At 39.5% G+C, this 22041-nt stretch overlaps 1 protein-coding gene across 1 annotated transcript in view; it reads right to left on the reverse strand.

Annotated features, from left to right (window-relative positions):
* Positions 1-357: 357 nt before the first annotated feature.
* lrrk2 (leucine-rich repeat kinase 2) overlaps positions 358-22041 on the reverse strand; it is a 36577-nt gene continuing 14893 nt past the window's right edge. Inside the window, exons 15-52 of the mRNA XM_053319476.1 lie at positions 21443-21587; positions 20759-20898; positions 20175-20303; positions 19500-19670; positions 18012-18276; positions 17637-17879; positions 16717-16832; positions 16446-16476; positions 15767-15963; positions 15422-15672; positions 14300-14448; positions 13683-13776; positions 13363-13549; positions 13089-13270; positions 12671-12894; positions 12270-12397; positions 11514-11735; positions 11227-11428; positions 10561-10649; positions 9954-10141; positions 9588-9742; positions 9329-9475; positions 8930-9121; positions 8625-8771; positions 8377-8489; positions 8087-8277; positions 7810-7970; positions 7367-7537; positions 6641-6741; positions 6199-6411; positions 5096-5289; positions 4716-4788; positions 4323-4513; positions 3743-3895; positions 2851-3077; positions 1665-1733; positions 1422-1554; positions 358-559 (exon numbers count right to left, since the gene is read on the reverse strand). Coding sequence (XP_053175451.1) covers positions 1430-1554; positions 1665-1733; positions 2851-3077; positions 3743-3895; positions 4323-4513; positions 4716-4788; positions 5096-5289; positions 6199-6411; positions 6641-6741; positions 7367-7537; positions 7810-7970; positions 8087-8277; positions 8377-8489; positions 8625-8771; positions 8930-9121; positions 9329-9475; positions 9588-9742; positions 9954-10141; positions 10561-10649; positions 11227-11428; positions 11514-11735; positions 12270-12397; positions 12671-12894; positions 13089-13270; positions 13363-13549; positions 13683-13776; positions 14300-14448; positions 15422-15672; positions 15767-15963; positions 16446-16476; positions 16717-16832; positions 17637-17879; positions 18012-18276; positions 19500-19670; positions 20175-20303; positions 20759-20898; positions 21443-21587 — 5976 coding nt within the window. The 3' untranslated portion in view covers positions 358-559; positions 1422-1429. The remainder of the gene's footprint in view (positions 560-1421; positions 1555-1664; positions 1734-2850; positions 3078-3742; positions 3896-4322; positions 4514-4715; positions 4789-5095; positions 5290-6198; positions 6412-6640; positions 6742-7366; positions 7538-7809; positions 7971-8086; positions 8278-8376; positions 8490-8624; positions 8772-8929; positions 9122-9328; positions 9476-9587; positions 9743-9953; positions 10142-10560; positions 10650-11226; positions 11429-11513; positions 11736-12269; positions 12398-12670; positions 12895-13088; positions 13271-13362; positions 13550-13682; positions 13777-14299; positions 14449-15421; positions 15673-15766; positions 15964-16445; positions 16477-16716; positions 16833-17636; positions 17880-18011; positions 18277-19499; positions 19671-20174; positions 20304-20758; positions 20899-21442; positions 21588-22041) is intronic.

Genomic DNA, 22041 nt, shown 5'->3' on the forward strand with positions numbered 1-22041 from the left:
CGTCATACAGTTTGTGAAGTCCTGTGATCTGTTTACTGATGTAGAGTGAATGAGCTCAATGGTAAACACACAAACAAAGACGTGAGAATAAATAATCAAATATACACTTTTTAGAGGCTTCTTTTTTTCCTCCTTTGGCTTTTCTTTCCAGTTTCTGGTTTTCTATCAAACTACAGGTAAACAAATATCTGTATTCATTAGGAGCAGGAGGTCTTCCTGAACATCTGCACTGCTCTCAGCCCTGATAAAAACACAAATTAGACCATCTGTGTCCCTTTTAGAATAAAAGTCTCTTAAAAATGTACTAAGATTGTCTTTATCTGCTCAAATATGGCACATTGTTTCATTGGAGTGCATCTTCAACAAAGCAAAATTCTTGATTTCTTGAAGTTTATCATTTCATTGCGACTTGCGCCCCCCTCCTTCAGTACTTGGTCTCCCAGGATGGGTGAAATTAAAAAGTATGGCTGTCATAAAATGAGGTAAAACGTCCCCTTCGGTATGTTCTGCTGACATGATGATGATGCTCTGGAGAGTTGATCCCTTTTCCACGTAAATTCTGTAAAACAATAGCAGTAATTTTAACACTGTTAACTGTTCAGAAAATGTAGTTTAAATTTAAAAAGTAATACAATATATTCATGTGATAGTTTATAAAAGTACATGTGGCTAAAACTAATGGAGACCTGCAATAAATCTTACCTTTATGAATGCTAGACAGTTAAGAATAACCTGTTTAGTCTACTCTAAATTACATAAATGTGGTGAAGAATATATCATTTTACATATTACAGGCAAAACAGTAGAGAACACTTATAGTGATCACAGTTACAGTTACTGTTTGATTACTTTGTATTCATGTTATAAACATACAAATATCAATTCTAAGGTAATCTGCATGAGAAATATAGAAGAAAAGAAAAAACTTTGGTTAAAATGATCATCCATTTAAAGTGATCAATTTGATACTGATGATACTCCTACTACTGCAGGTGGATCAACTACTCATTACACAGTACAATACAATGGACCACTGTCTTGTAGCTTCTGAGAAGATTTTTTTTACCACTATTGTAATAATATTTAAGATTTAAGATTAAACAAAAGCTACTAATCTGTTTTTAACAAGCTTTCAAAGACAACACACATGAATTAAAAGGGGTGTGGGGATGTTGTGGGTGTGCTGTGTGTGTGTGTGTGTGTGTGTGTTGGACATGCGTGTGTTGGGGATGTGTGTGGGAGGGTGGGAGTTAGTGAGCTGCTAGCCTGGGGAGGGAAGAGGGACATTTGTGTATTTATTTATTTGTTCTTAATGTCTGTCTCTGCACTTTGACCACCTGAATTTCCTCTTTGGGATAATTAAGTTGACTTTGATTTTGAAAAAGTAGGTTGTAAAGAAAGTAAATTAAAAACAATCAGACCTGCAGGCTCAGTCTTGATGGAGCTGCTCTCTCATTTGGGCCGTGATCTGCTCTCTCTTCTCGCAGTGTTTATTCAGGTCTTTGACCTCCATCGGCAGCGTGCTGTTCCATGCCATCAGCACCGAATCCTCGTCTGAGAGCGGAGACAAATCCAAGCTTCAGACGTAACGCAGAGAAACTCACAAAGCAAGACAGCTGTTTTCATTAAAAGGAGTAAGGCAAACAATGAAACATCCGTCTTACCTAACTGATTCTTGTCTTGTGGGAGTCGTCTGCCCAAAACCAGCACCACATTCTTCCAGTTTAGTGTTTCTGTAGATGGAAAAATGACACTTGAGAGAGTTAATGGGGAAAGACATGCATGGATGCAGCATTTAAACACATCACACGATGAGAGAACAGAGGGAAAGGACGACATATTGATGTAAAATATGCAGACAAACTGTGAGCAGCATGGTGCTTTTTTTCACACATTTCTTCACACAAATAACCTAACAGTGAATCACTGTGACAGAAGACAAAAGAAAAACCCAGCTGCCCCATAATACAGTTTTTATGTACTGACTCAACATCCTTCTGTTTTGCTTTTATCCATTATTTAAATTCCTAAGTGTTTCCACTGTTGTTACATATCCTTAATTAATCCAGGCTCAAATACTCGAGAAAAAGAGGAAAAAATGTGCTGCTTTCTTTGGACAACATGTTACATTATTCATTTAATCTCAAAGCTGCGATACAAAATGCAAACATAAAGACTGAGTGTGTGCTGGAAATGTGTTATCAAGCGGTGCCTGAGCTTCATTATGTTCTGTAATCTTCATCATCATCTCATACTAATGGTTATCACCAGTTTAATAATGTTCGTTGTTGCTCTCCGGAAGGCAATACAGGTCCTTAACTGTTTTTACCTAACAATACCTAATAACTATGCAACAGTGTGTGCATCTAAAATGTGCCACCAAGTCTGCAGCTACTGCTCTTATTTATTACTGTAATTTTATATTCTCTTTTTTATACATACTGTCTTCTATGTGTCTCATTGTGTGTTGTTTTATGTATATTGTCTTTTACTCTTTTAATGTGTTATTAGCCACTGGAGACATAACTTCTTGTGCTGCTGTCTATTGACGATAAATGCATTGAACTGATTGAACATGATTACCTAAGACGGTGCTGTTGCAGTTTCCACCAGTTTTTTTTTTTTACTTAATATGCAAATTCATGCAACACAATGGCTCAAAATCTGATGAAATCTTTCTTCACAGGGAGCCTGTAGTGTAAGAATGAGATATCTGTCATAATACTGTAAATGTGGGTCCTGAATCTTTCCACACATCGCCTCCAAAACTCCTGCACACCTTCTTGCACCACGATGGCAGGACACCAGAAATGAAACAAATTAATATATCAGTCAAAGTTGAGCTCCGACCTATAAGTGCAGAAGCGATGCAGCGGATGGAGTTGCAGCGAGGGGCGATGACCTGCAGCGTCTGGTGTTTGGAGAGCTCCAGCAGGAGCAGGTGGCCCCCTCTAGTGCCGATCCAGAGAGTGGCAGCGCTCTGCACCAGCAGGGCCTTCACCCGAGCCCAGGACGGAGCCGCCTCGGTGGGCAGATCCACCTCACTGCCCTGCTTGCCTCTGCAGCCAGAGTCGTGTCTGCGGGAGGAGGACGACTCATTAATAAACTGCTGCTGTCAGACTCTGGTCTACTGTAAGACTGAAACAGCAAACAACAGAATACATTATAATAAAAAAAAAGAATGACTATCCTGTTTGATTTATTTTAACATCATCTTGGCAAATAGTGACTGACTGAGGTGTTTAAGTGTGGTTTCTGCACTTTCCAAAGATAACAGAGTGGGATTGTACATCTTTCACCTTTGAGTTTCTATTTATATTTACATTTGTGCACATTGTTCTCATTTATTCAGCTATAGTAGCTATTTCTGTTTAATATTCAGACTACCTGGATGTGCTGTTTATTCAGGGATAGAAACAATGTAAAACACATCACTTCCTGTGTGTTTTTGACTGTATATGTGCTTGTTTCATTCTCAGGAAACACCTACTGTAAATGTTAACATCAGTAAAATGGTGAGAGAAAGAGAGGAAGTTTTTTAGGAAGATGACAAACATTTTTATTCTAAAAATAACAAGAGATGATGATCAATGTGACTTAAAGTGCAACTAGAGAACAAACTTGAATTCACACATCTGTCATCACAAGCAGATGATTGTCAGCGGATCAAAACCACCTCAAATATTTAACAAATATTCCTCTGTTTGTGTGTGTGTGTGTGTGTGTGTGTGTGTGTATATACCTGATTATCTGAGCACAGTCGATGCAGTCCACCATCCTCTCACTCCTCTTGTCCCAAACCTCGACGGTCGCTGCCCCAACTTTGCTCAGGTACACGTATTGATCCACAACCATACGAGACACACACGCCTCCCCACTGAGCGAGCGTTGCTGCCTGGAAGACACAAACACACACACACAAGTCTGCTGTTATACCAGCAACAGTCATATATTACTTTGCTACTTCTTTCATAACTTAGTACTCTCCAAAGACCTGATCATCACTTTGTAAATAGGATTCAAAATTAAATCCACATTTTGAGCCTTCACAAGTCCACAAATTATGCAAGACAAGTTATTCAATTTATAACAGGCATTTCCTTTATATAAATTTTAATATCTAAAAGGCAGGAAAAAAACTTCTGACAAGTAAAATACTCATTTTCCAGCCCCATCCTGCTAAAAGGCATCTAAATTACTTTATTTAATAGATGTGAGAGTTTATGAGGCTACTTTTGTGCGATAACGTTCCCAGACTTTTTCCAAACCAGATAACACAAACTTTTAGCTTTTACACATTTCCCTACATGACATGGACTCACTGGAAGATGAGGTTGGGTCTCGTATCGATGGACTTGCTGACTTCATAGTCGGCCGAAAAGGAGAGGATCTTGGTCCCGCAGCCGGCCCACACAGACCTGTTATCGAGCGAGTGCATCGACTGGCCCAGACACATGACGGGTGTGTTGACGTTGCCTACGGTGAGAGTTTTTACCGGCTGTCCGTTCTCCTGCTGGAAGGAGAAGAACAAGAGCAAAATGAAGATCTAAACGGTTGCTGCTGCTGGCTTTATAAGAACATTTGATGGACAGTTACAATTTAAGTCCAATACAATATGAATAACATCTGAAAACAAGAATAATAAAAAATGATGACCAAAAAAATCCTTAGAAAGCAAACACACCTTGACCTAAGATTAAATGTCTAATATTTACCTTCAGTACAGAGTCCTCATAAATAGTGAGAATCCCATCTGCTGTTCCCACTAGCAAATAATTCTTTCTTTGGCTGGAAAGAAATGAAAAAGAGAAAAAGTGAAACGTCATTAATGTAAAACTATCCTAACCTTACATACTGTATAAAGTATATATGTCTATATGTATCTCCAACATTGTTAATGATCATTTATGAAGTTCCTAAAATATTTTCCTTTTTTAAAACTGCATTATTTCCCAGCTATTTACCAAAAGTGTCACTGTAAGCCCCAAAAATAGAGAACAGAAGTGTAACTTCACTGAGCAGTTTCAAACAGCATTAGGTGAAATCGTCCAGGGGGGCAGCAGCAGTTTTTAGTGTTTGCAGCTACTGAACTTACGTGCGGCGAGCATGTACATGGAAGTACAGTGAGGTGACAGCATCCGTGACACTCTGCAGTTGGTGCGAAGGTGACTTGTCCAGAGTGCTCATCACCACTAAGGAGCCAGACTGAGTGCCTGCCACCAGCCAATCATGTGTGTCGTTCGGGATTTGGACGGTCAGAAGACACAGCACGGGACTGGTGTCTATCACCTGTTGGAGGGAGACAGAGAAAAGGACCTGTGAGGTGTTCCTTCTGGTGCGTCTGTCTGATGCCATTTGTGATACTTAGAGGAACAGATATTGCTCCAGCCAGTCTCACAAATCTACTGTTTTTTGTTTGAATAGTCCAAAATCTTTGAGGCAGGTGGTTGCTAACAAACATTTTGACTAAATCTTTACAATTAGTGATCCTACTGAGAATTAAATCCTCAACATGTTACCAGGTCTTGAGGTGGGAAATTGTCAGTACACATTTTTGAATATTGATCCTTGCTCCCATTCACACATATGACCCATTTCAGAGACAGAATGCATGTGTGAAAGGAGCTTATTATGACAATATATTAATAAATCTGTTATTAAACAATAGAATAGCCAGGAAGAGAAGACAATGAACACTTATCTGTAAATGTATGTTGCTGTTAGAGTTAGATGTGGCCACTATCTACTATGCTGCATGCACATCTGCATGGCTCAGAGAATAAATTATTATTTTTTGTGTGAGATTTTTTAAGGTAGTATATTAAAAATGCTTTAGACACACTTGTGCACTTAAAGTCACTTGATTTAAATGTCAGAGAGAGACATGCAGAAGTGAACCTCTTGATGATCTTTTTCAATGAAACTAAAAGTTGTTTCACAGGAAGAGAAGCGAGGAAGTCGTCTAACCAGCTGTCATTTGATAGTTCCTCATACTTACATTACAACATACAACATAACAAAATGAAAAAATGACTAAACTAAACTACAATCTGGACTGATGCCAACATTAAAATATGACTTTAACCAGTATGAATAATACAGAAGGTGAAATACAGAGATTATGAGCTACTTTAATTTGGTTTAAAATCCCACAATCACACAATCACACAATCCTGAGGCAGACAGTGCAGCCAGTACCTGTGTAGTGACCGTGTTGGTGTCCAGGTCCACAGCTGTGACGGAGCCCGTCTTCTGGCTGTTGCTGCCCCCTCCCAGCCAGGCTTTGTGACTGGATGAGGGGCCGTCGCTACTACGGGAGCTCACTGTGAAGCAGTCAGCGTTGACCGCTCTGGGAACCACCAGATCCCTCATCAGACACAACATCTCTCCTGAATTCAGCCTGTCAAACACCTGCACACAATACAGAAGACAGAACAGCACTTTAAATGTGCTTGTTTGGGTCTAAAATAACAAAATAAACTCAGTTTAAAGCTGTATTGCTGGATTGGGGCCTGTCTCAGATGCTACCACTAGGGGGCGACCCACCACAATTTGTTTCTTTGTGCCTTTCTAACTTGCTCAATAAAGATTAAATTAGCAACACACATTGAACACACATGTAAAGTCGTCAGCTCCTAACCTGAGCAGAGGTGGGTCGATCCTGAGGTCTTTCCCTCAGACAGTCCTTCATCAGCGCCTGGAAGCCCGGCCAAGGTGAGCAGCCGTAGTGTTTTACTGGGTCTGGGAACAGGACAGTGGATATGTAAGTAAACGTTCTCGGATTTAAACTTATTCACAGATATGAAACATTTTAAAAAAGGGAGAAAAATAAGAGATAATTTCTATAGCATTCATAATGTTGACTGAACTATTTCTTGGATGACACCAGAAAATGTTAATATAGATTTGATACATATTCAGTATAACCAAAATTATCAAACACATTTTCACAAATTCAGCATCAAATCTTTGGCTGTCTAAAGAACAGAATTTCTAGAATTTATTAATTAATGAGGGAGGTTTAAATATATCTAAATATAATGTTTAAAATAAACGTAGCACCCATGTAAGCATGTTAAATCCAAAACAAAAGTGTTGCTCAACACTAAAATTGAAATTACACAAGATTAGAACCTGTCATGGATGTCAAATGTCACACAAAGTCACAATCAAAAGACAAAAGAGCATATTTTAATTATGGGCAGGTAATTGAGTGAGATACCACAGAATAGTTTTTAGTTTGATAAAATTGTCACACCACATTAAAATCATACAACAGAGTCCAGATCAGGTTGTATGGATTTTTGGTAATGGTAATTTGTTAATTATGGTAATTAAAAAAAAAAAAAAAATCTTGAGAGATTACCTGGCAGCTTTCCCTGTACGGCGACCTCATCAAACTCACTGGGGAACTTCATGCCATCACAGATGCGCTCGCCGCAGGTCAGGAGGTCGTAGAGAAGCAAACCAAAGGAAAACACATCGGCCTGCTGGTTGTAGATCACATTACCGCGAGCAACCTCTGGTGCCCGGAAACCTGCACAATACACAGAAACCAGTTAAGGTGGACCACTTTGGTAAATGTGGAAAATTGTACAATCTTTTGACCATATTTAATTTGACAGATCATGTTTTGAAGAAGCACTGCAAAAGCTCTCCGGTGTGTTAAAAATCCATATACTGTACGACTTGTAAGAATAAGCTTATCTACAGAATTACACTGGCCTACCATTTAAATGGAGGTCAGAAGTTTAATGACTGATAAGCAGGATGATAATAAGGATGTGAATGCATTCAGGAAGCACTGACCTGGCGTGCCCTCAGAGCTCCTCACTCCCATGCTGCAGCAGTACTGAGCGATGCCGTAGTCTGTGATCTTGGCGATGATCTCAGAGTCGGTCTTCAGGTTGAACAGGAGGACGTTGTGGGGCTTCAGATCGCGGTAGATGATCATGGCTGAGTGAAGGTACCTGATCACACAGATTAAACTTTAAAGTCTGAATCTGATTTTGAGTTTTCATGTTGAGGAAAAATATAGCTGGACGAACAAGATGACAACAAGGATCGTAAATGCTTTATTCTTTACCTGAGTCCATCGGCCACGTGCAGGGCGATCCTGTGCTGGAGCTTCCTGTTGAGGCTGCCGTTCTCATGCTCGAAGAGAGAGTCCAGGGAGCCTCGCATAGCCAGCTCCATAACCAGGACCTGTGGAGCTGAGCCAGCTGCCAGCAGACCAACCAGGCTGGGGTGACGGAGACGACCCAACACCGCCAGCTCCTGGAAAAAAATGCCCAGTGAAAGAAAGTGAAGTCAGTTAAAGATGGTACAAAGCAAAGTAACTATAAAGACCTTTTAGATTCTTTTTTTCAGTTGTACCTGTCTAAGGAGCCTGTAGATGTAAAGCTCAGATGCATGCTTGTTGAATATCTTCACAGCCACCTCTTCATTTTTGTAGATGCCTCGATAGACAGTTCCAAAGCCACCGCCCCCTGTAAATAAAATATACTAATTTAACATAATGCCATCACATCACAAGAAAACATTACCGACAAAAGCAGGGGGCAAAAATCAGTAATTTTAAAAAGTAAATGAAGTAATTACACACAAAAATAAGATATACTTACCCAGTTGGTTCTCTATAGATAGATCCACCTCCAGCTCCTCACTGTCCAGTATTGTTCCTCCAGGCTGGTCACTCAGTACCAGGTCAGGGGCGATCTGACTGATAGGAATAGTGCAGCGCTCGTTCTCTGGATTCTTCAGCAGAAAGTCTGATGATGATAATTTAAATTATAGATTGCAGATAACATTTGCAATGCTAAAAATGAGAAAAACCAAACCAAACTCAATGTGTTTTGTGCTTAATTTTCACAGATTTAAAGTTTTGCTGAAATCAGGTGATTTTTTTTTAAGCTTGACATCAATGTACCGTCGTTGAAATGGGTAAAGAGGTCCTCCAACAACATCTTTTTCCTCTCCTGCCCATCCTCAAAGCTGTAGTAAGCCCACTTCTTCAGCAGGGCTTCTCCACTGCCATGCATGTCGGTGTTAAGAAGGCCGGGAAACCATTCCTCCAGCAGAGAGTCGATGTGATCTACCACCTGACCCAGCAACACCCGACCTGGAAGAGAAGAGACAGATGTTAACACTGGTGAGATGGAGCAAAGAGCTTATATATATAGTGTAACATTGCATTTCTATTATATAACCATGTAGTAATATCACATTTGAAAGAAAGGGCTTCATTATATGATTGTTCTGCATTTGCTTCCGACTTCTATTATGTCACATTTATGTAGAATAACTTTTAGGGAACTTCTGCCCGCACCTTTTCTTGAAGAAGGCACAGTTATCCTGACGAAGCAAGAAGGGCTCTCGTCCATTGTAGCAGACTCCACCAGACAGTAGGCCTCAGGAGACCAGCTCAGGTACACACCTCTCCTCCAGTAGATCCGGTTTGGTCGAACAACTTTCTCTGAACACACAGCGTGAGATACAATTTATTTATCATTTCTTTTTGCTTGATTCTTTAACTGAGAAGTCACAATGATGAAAAAGGAACTCTGTCTACTATATGTCTATGTTACCTCGTCCATAAAGCAAATAAGAAGAGAACTCCAGGAGGCGGCTGATCTGGCGTGACCAGTAATCCATGGGGAAGTAGGGCATCTCGTACAGACGCACAATCACCTCTGAGTTCTCACAGTGAGGAAGCTCTATTATTGGTCTGTGTTTGGGCAAACTGTGGACAAAGAGTTTGATTTTAGTTTTCAAATTTGATCAATTACCAATCAACACTTTTAATGGTTTCTATATTGATTTAATGTAATTTATGTTTGTAATCAACATGTACTGGCCTACATATCATAGTAACACACAACTATGATAGACAATTGTTCTTAATTTAAAATGTGAGACAGATATCTGTAGCTGAAACTCTGAATATACAGTACCTGCTGGGTACGAGCAGCTGGTCCTCGCCAAAGGGTAGAGCGATCTGAAACTTCTCTAGCAGTTTGAAGAACTGCGTCAGATGACTCTTGGGGAAACATTTGGTCTCAAACAGGAACTTTTCCACCACTGAGCGCTGAACGACTCCCTTAGGATGCTCCCAGAAGCCAGAACTCTTTAATGTCAGTTTCTGCAGAGAAGACAGACAACACTTGCATCTGAGACACCCGACACAATCTGATAAAAGCGTTAAGGGTTTTCTAGGGGAATTTTTTTCACTGCTTTTTTGAACATATGGGTGAATATCTCAACAGTGTAGAACAAACGCAAATGCATCTATTTTGTGTTTGCATCAGCTGATGTTAGCTTGAACATAATCACACTTAAATCATCTTAACAGGATTTAGAGTTTTATCTACAAAACTTTGACACCATCATCAAAGCCTAAGAAAAACAAGCAAATCAAAAGTAGCAACAGTAAATCTGAAGTTAAGTTTCTTAGTTCATATAGCACTGTAAGATGCTTTCTTATATTCAGCATCAGCCTCAAGCCTGAAACATGATCTGAAGCTGTTGCTTTGTCTGTGTGGGTGTGTCAGAAAAGGCTACCTGAGAGATGATGTTGCACAGCCACTGTGGGTCGATAAAGTAAAGCTCCTGGAGCTGAAGCGCAGGATCATCAAAGTGCAGTAAAACTCCTGCAATGACAAAAACACAGCAAAGTTTGATGAGATATAATTCACACCCAGTCTAATTAGTGTTGATCCAAAAAGGCAATAACAGACCTGAACATATCAAATGAATCCAAAACTTTTCAGTGTTTTGTATAATGCCTTTAAGGGAAGGCACAGGAAAGTTTCAGTTCATGGAATACTTAGACTCATCCTGATCTCTGCCTGCTATCACTGCATACTTTGATTAGGTCAGGCTGTGACTCAGAGGGAATCCAGGTCATATTTAGGGCTGGGCAATTAATTGATACTATATTTATGCTGTAATATGAGACTAGATATTGTCTTAGACTTTGGATATTGTGATATGGCGGAAGTGTTGTCTGTTCCTGCTTTTACAGGCTGCATTACAGTAAAGTGATGTCATTTTCTGAACCTACCACACTGTTCTAGCTGCTCTATTATTTGCCTTATCCATATTATTGATGATTATGAATCAAAAAATGTCATTGTGTAAATATAAAACAGAAAAACTTTAATAGTCAATAACATTTCACCACTGTTTGAAACCAGCTTCCTTAAACAAACTCTAACTACAACTGACCAGCTTCACTGAGGAAGTGGATGGCGTGGGGCAGCTCAGCTTCCTCCAGCTGCAGCTGACTCTCCTGGATGAGCTGCAGCAGTTCATGGTGCCTGAGGACGGGGAACTCTGGAGGAACTCTGGTCCTCTCCTGGAGAACCCGGCGCTCCAGCTCCACATAGCTATCTGGAACCAGCTGACCCATCACAGGCTGGCCCTGGATCTGTGAGAGGAAGAGGAGGTGAGTTAAGACATAAAGAAATGAAATGAAAGGAAAACATTTAACCTGCTGTTTGTGCTCAGTCCACCTTGAAGTTGGTGACCTCCCTGGTGGTGATGGCCTTGCGGAGCTTGGTCATGGCGTCAGAGTCCTCGCAGGCGGAGACCATGTGGTAGTCCCTGATGGCTGGGAAGCCCTGGTGGTTCAACAGCTCCTCTCTGATCTTAGTCATACAGGCCTGCAGCTGCACATCCTCACTCACATCTGTGTGGGTTCCTACCAGGATGACCGGGGAGAGCGGAGCTACTGCCTGACGTACAGAAAAGAACATCTTTATCATTAAGAAGTTTTTTAAGGAATTTTCAAGTTTCATTTTTAAGATCTCAAGGATTTTTAACTCTACTGTAACATGGTATTTAGTCAAATGTTGTAAATACATTTCTTTAACGGTTTATAACGTTTTTCCTTAAGACATGAAAGTAATAATAATAATTTAAAAAATAAATAATAATAACATATATATTTTTTTAAAAACATAGGAAATAATGTGTCATTTTTAATGTGGCATAATTTTGAGGTAGTTCAGGTTGAATATTGTTGACAGTTGAAGTTATTGCTTTGTCTATAAAATGCCAGAAGATGGTGCTGAAAACCAAGATGCAACCTTAAAAGTTTTGTTAACATGATTATTAAATAAATATGATCACTCAGCATCCATTCTTATCTCTTATTTGTCCAAAATAGCAGCAGGCTTGAACTTAATATACTTTCAATTCAGAAGCACTACACCCACACATTTCTGCTGTCATTAAATCCACTATATCATAATGATTCTATGACTCACTTTGATGTTGAAGAGCCAGGGTTTGAGGGCGTCCACCTGACCGGCTCCTTTACTCAGGTTGTAAACCACCAGGTAGAGAGCTCTGGAAGTCAGGAAGTGAGGATGAGAGCCACTGAACTCCTCTCCACCTGTGAAGTAAAGCAGCTGAGTGTGAAATCAAACCAACACAACATGATAAATGACTCTCTCAAACACCCCATATACCATTTGCAATGCAACTGTTGAGATATATGAGTTTCAATATGTAAGATTTTCACCTTTCAACACTGAAATATCTGACTTGATGAAAAAAAACTACAATCCAATGATAAATTGACAAGAGGTCAAGTTGTCCTTTTAATGTAATTGTCCATTTGTCCCTAAAACAAAGTCAGCCACACTTGCGACTTTTGCCGACAAACCTGAGAAGTCCCAGACGTTCAGCACCATTTTCTTCTTGTCCCGTTCCCTGATGGTCCAATCCCGCACGTCAATCCCGACGGCGGTCTGCTTGGAGCTCAGCTGGGAGCGCTTCAGTTTCATCAGCTGCTGGATCAGGGTGGTCTTCCCGCTGCCGGCATTCCCCACCACGATGAGCTTCATCCGGTAGTACGGCACTGCTTTCTTCAGCCGCTGCTGCAGGAACCTGGGAGAGCCGGAGGAGAAAAGATGCTGCTTATTTATTTAATAACAATGAGCAGATGTTAGATTTATCCATTCTATTGCTTTTTATCCAAAATCAAAACTGAATGAACATAAATTACAGTGAAAATTGCACAAATTCGATTTGTGACGGGCTGGTATCCAAAGAGCATTTATTACTGAGGCAGAATTACTGACCTGACAATGTCTTTAGTCTTGCTGCCAATCAGTTTGAGGTCCAGCTGGAGTCGAAGGCCGTCCAGCGGCAGGTCCCACAGCCTGCTGAGCTTCCCCATCTCATCAGGGAAGGACCGCAGGCCAGAATTACGACTCACATCCAGGGAGGTCAGGCCTTCCAACAGACCGATCTGAGGAGGGATCTGGAAACGGAGGACACAAAACAACCAAAGGGATTAATATGAAAATAGAAACATGTCTCATTACTTATCAAGTTCTGTGAATTATACTTTACCTCAGTGAGTTTGTTGCCACTCAGGTGGAGTTTCTCTAGTCTGGCCCATTTGTAGATTGGTCCACTCAGATCCAGAGTGCTGATACAGTTCTGACTGAACATCAGCTCTCTCAGGTTGCTGGATGCCCAGAAACCCGGCACAGGCAGAATCGCAATGCTGTTGGTTCTCATGTCCACTGATCGTAAGCTGGACAGATAAAAGCAAGAGAAATGTGTTCATATAATACAAGAAGATACATTATTGCATGGCTAGAAACTTGACATTAAGTGTTAGTCGTTAAAATTGTACATATTACAAAAATCAAATTGTGAAAACTTACTTTGGGAGATCAAGTATCGCCTCTGAAACGTAAGTGAAGTTGTTGTTGGCTAGTTTTACTGTTGTGATCTTGGTTGGCAGATGTGACAGGGAGCCTGGAGAGAATGGTAAATATCCCTTAATGTCAAATTTTAATGCAGAAAAAAATTATAAAAATGTATATATGGTTTACATTTGGGTGAAAAATTCATCAATAACTTTGTAAAAACTATAAAATTTCAGTCTTCAAAGTTGATGTGAATTAACGGGTATAAGATATAAAGGTAGAGATAGAGGATTTCTTGTCAATTTTGATTAAAAAAATGGAAGAATTATTATACTTTTTCACATGACTGGCTTGTTGGAGGTGCAAGAATTACATAAACCTTTCTACACTTGAAAAGGCTGTATATGTTAATATAATCATCTGACTCTAATGTGTTGTACAGTGATTGTATTTGTGTTTAATTCAAATATTACACACACTTTTTTGAGCATTAATCTTGATATTTTACTTTCTCTATCCGGTTTATCTTACTTAGGGTCATGTGGTGCTTGAGTCTGTCCTAGCAGAAGAACGAAGCACAAAGCTCTTTCAGTGCTGACGTTGAACCCAATAATCAATTTCTAAATACTCACAGATTTTATTCATGGATGCATTGAAGGTTTCCAGTTTGGGGCAGCAGGTCAGGAAGTCTGGAGAAATGTTCTCAACGTTGTTCTTGCTCACATCAAGCAGTTTGATCTCCGGCAGACATAGAGGGGTGCAGAGCTCAGTTATACTGTTACTGAACAGGGAAAAAACAAAAAGATTTAATTCATTATTCTGCAATGAGACACAAAATAACACTGGAATGTTTTTACTCATTTGGCAAAAAGGATACAACAAATGACCACAGTGTGTTCTTGATTACTCAGCATATTAAAGACTATTCAGAGGGGAACGAGGGGAACCGCTAACATATGAGGTGGCTTTTTTTGTTAGTGAGCAGTATATCTCAAAACATGAATCTTATATCATCATGAAACTGTGTTGAATATTTAGGTCATGGACCAAAGATCAAGGACATTGTTTAAGATTGTGAAAAACAGTGAACTTTATTTGCTTTTTTGCTCATTCATTACTGCACATAATTAAATTTTTTAACAAATCTAGCTAATTTATCCCATGATTAACATTAAACTACAATTCTTTTCCTGTGGAATTAACAAAGTTAAAAGATCATGAAGCTCTGGGGGAGGTACACTCTGTGGTCCTTGTGTGTGCTTTCTAGTGACTTGTTTCAGAACTTATCTATGAAATCTGACTCATACAGAAAGAAGGTGCTGTTTGCTGTGACTTGGTTTTAAAGCAGCCAATAATCTAATTGTGATTTTGTAGCTCAGGTCAGATGCCACAGTTCCAAAACTTCTTCTAGACAATAAAAGCCACTATACAGCGCTTTGTGTGTAGGAAATACCCGTCTAATCAGTGGAGACAAGCCAGACTGTCTGTTTTGCAATAGACTGAGGAAATGAAATGTCAGAGAACAGAAAAATCTTATATTGTTGCTTTGTTGTTTTCATGGCAACAAGCCCATTAACACTGATAAGTGCAGCAGGGATAACAGTTTGAGTGCATTTGCCACCTTAATTCAAGGTGGAAAAGACGAACAAGGCTAAAGTGTTTATAGTTGTACTAAAGTATGAAGGACCTCTTTATTTCCTTCACTAACATTTTCTCTGCTCATCATTAATCAACTCCTTTTCCCACAATCCTACCCTTCCATAAACAGCTCCTCCAGTTGATCCATGGCCCGGCCCAGCTCGTGGGGGAATGTAGTGATTTTGTTAAAAGACAGGTTGAGCTGCCGCAGTGAGGGGCAGGTGACAGCGGGGTCGAAGGTCAGCAGCGGGCCGACACAGTTGCGAGAGACGTTCAGCATGCTCAGAGAGGGAAGAGCCAGCAGCTCCACAGGCAGCGACTGCAGCTGGTTTCCCTGCAGGTCCAGCCGTGTCAGACTCTTCAAATTCTGAGCCAAAAAAAAAAGAGAAATACTTGGTGAACGTTTTGTTTTTGATTAACTTTGTCCTCGATAACGTTTTGGCACAGATCAGAATAATTACCTGACACAGTGCAGAGGGAAACTCCAGGAGGCTGTTGTGGCTCAGGTCCAGGCGGAAGAGATGCCCCAGCTGCTGCTGGACAAAAATGTCGTCCATCAGACAGGAGAGAGAGTCCAGTTCATTTCCTGACAGGTCCAGCAGCCGGATCCTCTCTCTCTCTTTGGGGAGAGCAGCAGAGTTCTCACCAGATACCAGATCTGAGGAGGTTATACCAAAAAAACAGAAAACACACATTATCAATCATCATTAATTCATTACATGGCCGTTTTAATCTAAACTTGTCATATCACTTAACATGTACATATGAGCAGCATGTTTAGAAACATATTTCCAAGTTAAATTGGTGAAAATTTGGTAAAAAGTGCTGAAGTTTTAGTGCAGATCCATGATTCTTTTAAAGGATTCTGAAATTTTGGTCTACAGTATAAGTCTACAGTATACTTATCATGACGTTTCATACTAATGATTAGAATATTATCTATAAAAGATTTTAATCCATATAATTAAATGTGTATATGAACAGACAGAAAGTCTAAACATGTGGATAGCAGGCAGCAAACTCAATTAACTGGCCATCACTGATCAAATCTGTAGGTCATGTTAAATAAAAGCGTGTTTTTTTTTTTGCTGCACAATGTTTGACAGAAAGTTTAAATTGAATTGAGTGTGATGGAGTTACGTTTTTGATTGGAGCCACTCCTTCCACCGCTCTGGAAACAAGAAAAGACACCAGAGAGAAACACTGATAGTAAGAGACCAAGCCGACATTTAGACTGAGATTTAAAGTTCTATCATCATGATAACAAACTCAATGAGCTGATATTTACAGTAAATGACACCATGTTTTATGATTTTCATTTTAACTGTGTCAAACATTTAGATGTGATAATAATAACTTAACACAAAATCTACAACCTGAGCTTGAATTAAGAAATGATGACAGGTTTTACCTCTGCGCTGGCATGTCTGCGACGTCCCTGCTTCCTTTTGAAGGAGCTGCCCCTCAGCTCCTCTGAAGAGTTATTATGAGGCTTTGGAGACAGAGCTCCTGTCAGTGAATCACTCCCTACAAATACATACAACATGAGGACAAATGGTTATTAATGCACCAAATTACACTATTTGGTACAGCTCCAAGACATATATTCTAACATCTTACTTTAAAAATGTATTATTAGAGATATGAATGAATTGATTGATGCAAAGCTTATTTTATTTTTTGCTCAACTACAAAGACAGATCCATATGAGGACGAACACTCACACACTCTGGTGTCATGACGGCAACACTTTAATCATATGAAACCGTGGAGGCAAATATATTTAATGAGCAAGTCTTTATAGTTACTGATTATTAATATATGTGGACCAAAATGTGTAATCTTAAAGCTACAGTCATTGTGGGATGAGCAAAGTTTCACATTGAAGTAAAAGGCCACGTGCCAAATGAACAAACAAGTGACTAAAGAAACATCACTATACTGAGTAAGAATAGACAGAGACTAATAATAAGACAAAACATCAATAACTAATCAATGTGACTTCTTTGATGTACAAACAGACAATACACAAAGTTAATATGGACGACGAGAATGATTTGGACGTTACTGTTTCAGCTATTAGAGGACAATAGACCTACAGTGTGAACTTTGACAGATTGAAGTAATCTGTCAAAGTTCAAACTGTAACCTAACCTAACCCTCCTCTGTGTGCACTTTAGTAGACTTACAGTGATGCAGGTGTAAAATGTAATAAACAGTCCGCTCCAGTTCAAGTCTAAAAGTAATTTGCTGCCTGTGTTGGAACTGTGGCCTACATACATTTATGTGGGTAATTTTTTAATTGAATTGAACTCCTTATTACTCTCTGACCTCTGTGAACATACAGCAGGATGAGGTCTACCCAACATTTCTGAAGCTTTTTACCGTCACTCTCCATGTCGTCGTTGAGGAACAGGCTGTCGTCCATGGAGACGAAGCTGAAGCTGGAGTCGTCGCTCTCGTCAGAAATGTAGCCAGAGGTCAAACACGGGTCACCTAGAGACCTGGGCGGACCACTGGTGTTTTTAGACCTCTGGAAAGACTGAATGTACTTTGCCAGATTCATACCTCTACCTTGGAGACAAAGAACAGGCATGAGGAAATTAACACAAGGGCTGCAAGTAAAAATGTATCACTTTATCTATTTGTTCAGGATTTTTTGAATTAATTAAAATATCAGAAATATCAAATTGAGAGTTTTCTCACTGTTGTTGTAACGGAGACTAAACGTTCTGCCTCTTTCAGCCAGCAGGGGGCTGAGCCAAGTGGCTTCAAGACGCCCCAGTCGGAAGCCCCCCAGACAGAGGGAGCTGTTATTGAGGTCCAGACCCAGACGGCCAAGCAGCTGAATGACAGTAGGTCCGTCACCTCGCTTCACGCTCACAGCCAGAGCCCTACGGAGGTGCTGCTCGTGGGCACCTTTGCTCAGCAGCAGCTCCACCAGTTCTAGTGGTCCTCCTTTCTCACAGACCTGGAAAACACAGCACAAAGGTCATGATGGACAAATTAATAAAGATCTGCAACTGACAATTATTGTCACGATCAGTTATTCTATCTATTAACAGTGCAAGGTATTGAACCTTAAGTCATTTTTGGAAATGTGTCTGTAGCAGTGAGGACTGTCAACTGGCAAGTACAGAAAGAGGTCATCAAATGGTTAGATTTGTTATCTTGTTCACTTTTTTTTTTAAATCACAATTGTCATTAGTAAACTATTTTATTCAGGCAAAATTTGTATTCTTTTGTGTGCTGAACAAAAGATTTTTTTAAGGAAAGCTGGAGTGCAGGACTTTTGTCTCCCCCTTCTGGCAGGGAGAGTAATTACAAAAACACTATTCACACACGCTAACATCATAGACTCTGCAATAACTTACTCCATCCTAAATGTTTCAGCTGTAAAACGGTGAATAAATTATTTTGAATGTCACACAACCCTGACAAAATCAGAATCTGATCCATGCTATCTAATAACATTTGAAAAGTCTAGAAGAGCTGCACATTAAATTATTTTATCCCCTTCAATTTTGCAGAGAGCTAACCGGAAGTTAACTAGTTCAACTGGTGGATGTCTTTAGGGTGAGCACTCTGTCCAGTCAGAGCAGTTTAATATATTTATAATTAATTTGATTATACCATCACCAAAATCTGGGTCGTATCAGCACAACAACACATCCAGCCTTAGCTATAAAATGCCTAAGAAATATTGACAATAAAGCAAAACAGGATATTAAGTTTAAAATATAAATAGGGAAAAGCAGCAAATCCTCCCACCAGTAAATGTTCTGTATTATATGTGCTTGATAAATGAAAAATAAAGTAATTCTGATTTAATTAAATTAATTAACTAATTCATTCATCTTTTAATAGTTTCAAAATCACCCTCAAGTACTTAGTTTTAGTGATTCTAAGTATGTCATGTGGAGTTAAGCCACATATATAAACAGTTTGTGTTGACCTTTTCCCCATATTTGTCTTTTCAAGCTTTGTGGTCGAAAAATCCCACATATCCAAACTCCAGCTGCCAGATCAAGAGATTTTTGGCCAGTTTTTATTGTGGACTTGTTTGAGTTTTAGACAAGGTTGAAAACATAACTTCCCTCAGTGATCTCTAAAGCACCAGATTCAACAGGAATTTAACATGAACGTCTGGATTCTGTCGTTATTCCAGGTCTGTGAAGTTTCATGACCTCTGACCTGATAGATGAGAGAGTTTGTTTTTGTCTTCCTGTTGATATCAGCGCCGAGCTCAATCAGACACTCGGCCATCGTGGTGTCTCCGTCCTTGCAGGCCTTTTCCAGCATGCTGTAGTGTAACTCGTGGTTGCACCACATTTTAGACAGAGCCAAGCACACCGACTTCCGCAGCTGAGAGAACAAACAGAGAGGGAGTCAAAGAGAGAGAAGGAAGGAGGGGTCCGATACAAATCTCTTTATTAAATTAGGGTGAAGGTTCCCTGCTTTCTAGTAAGGCATTTTCAAGAAGGCGTTTAACATCTACACAAGTAGCCTAAAAGCTTAATCTGAGAAATTTTCAGGCATGTCTGGTATGTACTGCATGTCCCTGTGTGTGTACAGAAATATACCCTGTGTTTCAACATGACTGCATGCTGATAGACAGGGTGTGACTGAAACTGATATTTCCATGAAGTTACATCATTTTTGAAAAAGAAAGCACATTTATGGCGACACATTACGATAGAAAAGACAATAATAGGATAAAAAAGCTGCGCTGTAAAATAGCACAAACACTTTTATTTGAACTATACTATAGATTTCATTTTCAAGGGTGTAGTATAGATGATCTCTAATTGCAGTCTAAGATGAGAAAATGAGGGGGAATTTATGGTTTGCATCACATATCTTCTTTACCTGGTTGTTGCTGTGGTCAGGAGTCTCCTCTTTGAGGTGCTGGAAGATCTGCCTGTCAAAGTCTTCTCTCTGCAGTTCAGCAGCTGCTCCTGAACAGGCGTCAAGCATCCTCAACGACACCTGAAAACACTGCAAGACACAGACAAGCAGTGATGATTCGTGGGTTTAGAAGATCAGAGCTATAACCAGTAACAGTCAAGAGAAGTCAAGTTTTAATTCAAATCAATGTGTCTCAAAGGGTTTTCCTATATTTAGACTCTCGATTCAAAGAGCAAGATTTTGGACAGAAGTGTGCACTGCTGGAGCTCTCTGGCCAGACTAATACCAATCAATCACATCAGCATTTTGTCTCAGAAGATGCCTGCTAATTGGACTACTACTGTAAATGTTAAAAGCAAGCAATATGTGCAATAGAACTTTTAATTTTGACATAATTTGCATTTGAGAGCAATTGATGGTAAAAATAAGAAACAAATATTTAACATGTATTGTGTTCAAATAGACTGAATAACAAAAAAAAGGATGCCCTGCAGCAGTTATCAGTTTTATTTATCACACTCTATGAGAGCAACACTCAAGGATACCTTCAGAAGCATCTCAGAGTCTTCTCTGTACTGGATGAGTGAAGTGACTAAAACTGAGGCCAGAACAGGAACGATCATCCGCGACAGCTTCTTCTTGGATACGAGGTAGTTAAGCAGGGTCAGACCCCAATAGTGTATCTCTGGAAGAAGGTAGAGAGTTAGTAAAAGCATCAGCGGCCATCTCTCACAATGAAATCACATAAAATTACTTTTTTTTTTTTTATTGTTCAAACAGGTAAACTTTTCTAATTATATATTTAAGTTAGTGTGGAGTTATATAGTTTCATTATTCATCCTGTAAATAATCTGGTCTGAATGTAGGAATGTTCTAATAGCAGAAAAAGGCAGTGAGACCAGAGTAAAGAAAGAATACAGCTAGTAGAGCACAAAGAGATCATTTCACCTACAGATAAGTAATCAGTAGACAGTGCTCTGAATGTGATAATAATTTTCTGTTAATTACAATCAAATCTGCTTTTATGGAGTTAATGTAAAGGTAGACAGAAAGTGAAGCAATGACTAATGGTAGACATTATATTACTGTTTTATCAGTGACATACTACTACTATACACTGGTCCAAAATCCTGTATTTTTTCTAAATTCTATTAGCTTATCTTTCCTCTTCAATGCAATGATAAAATCAATGGGTTTAATTACGTAAATGGATGGAAATTACAGTGTACCTCGTTCCTGTGGGAACATCTGTAGTGTATGCAGCACTGTGTCGATCGCCCCCTGCTGGCAGAGCAGGTCCACTGCACCAGAGCAGTCAGCCAGAGCAGACAACACCCTCAAACCACACTTCTGGATGATCGAGCTGCTGATGAACTACACACAGAGACAAACAACCTCAATGTCACTGATATTACTGGCACAAGTAAAATATGAGTAACACTTCAAAACTTTATAGTAGTGCTTTCGAGACAGTAGGATGTATATAAATGTACTGAATAAACTGGCAACTGAGTTTATATTAATTACTAAGTGCTATAAATGTAAAAAAAATTAGGATAAAGAGTTAGGATCCAGTCTACATGTCAACCAAGCACACAGCATACTGTAAGCCATTGTTACACAGTTCCGCCCCCCCCCCCCCAACCACTATTTCCCCTAGGGGATCAATATAGTTCCTATCTATCAATCTACCCATCTATCTATCTACCCATCTATCTATCTATCTATCTATCTATCTATCTATCCATCTATCTATCTGTTACATTAAAGAGAATAGATTTGACCTAGCTACAGCACAAAAACTATCACTGACTGAAATGATTTAAAC

This window comes from Scomber japonicus, chromosome 5, assembly GCF_027409825.1.
Source record: "Scomber japonicus isolate fScoJap1 chromosome 5, fScoJap1.pri, whole genome shotgun sequence".
NCBI classification, from domain to species: Eukaryota; Metazoa; Chordata; class Actinopteri; order Scombriformes; family Scombridae; genus Scomber; species Scomber japonicus.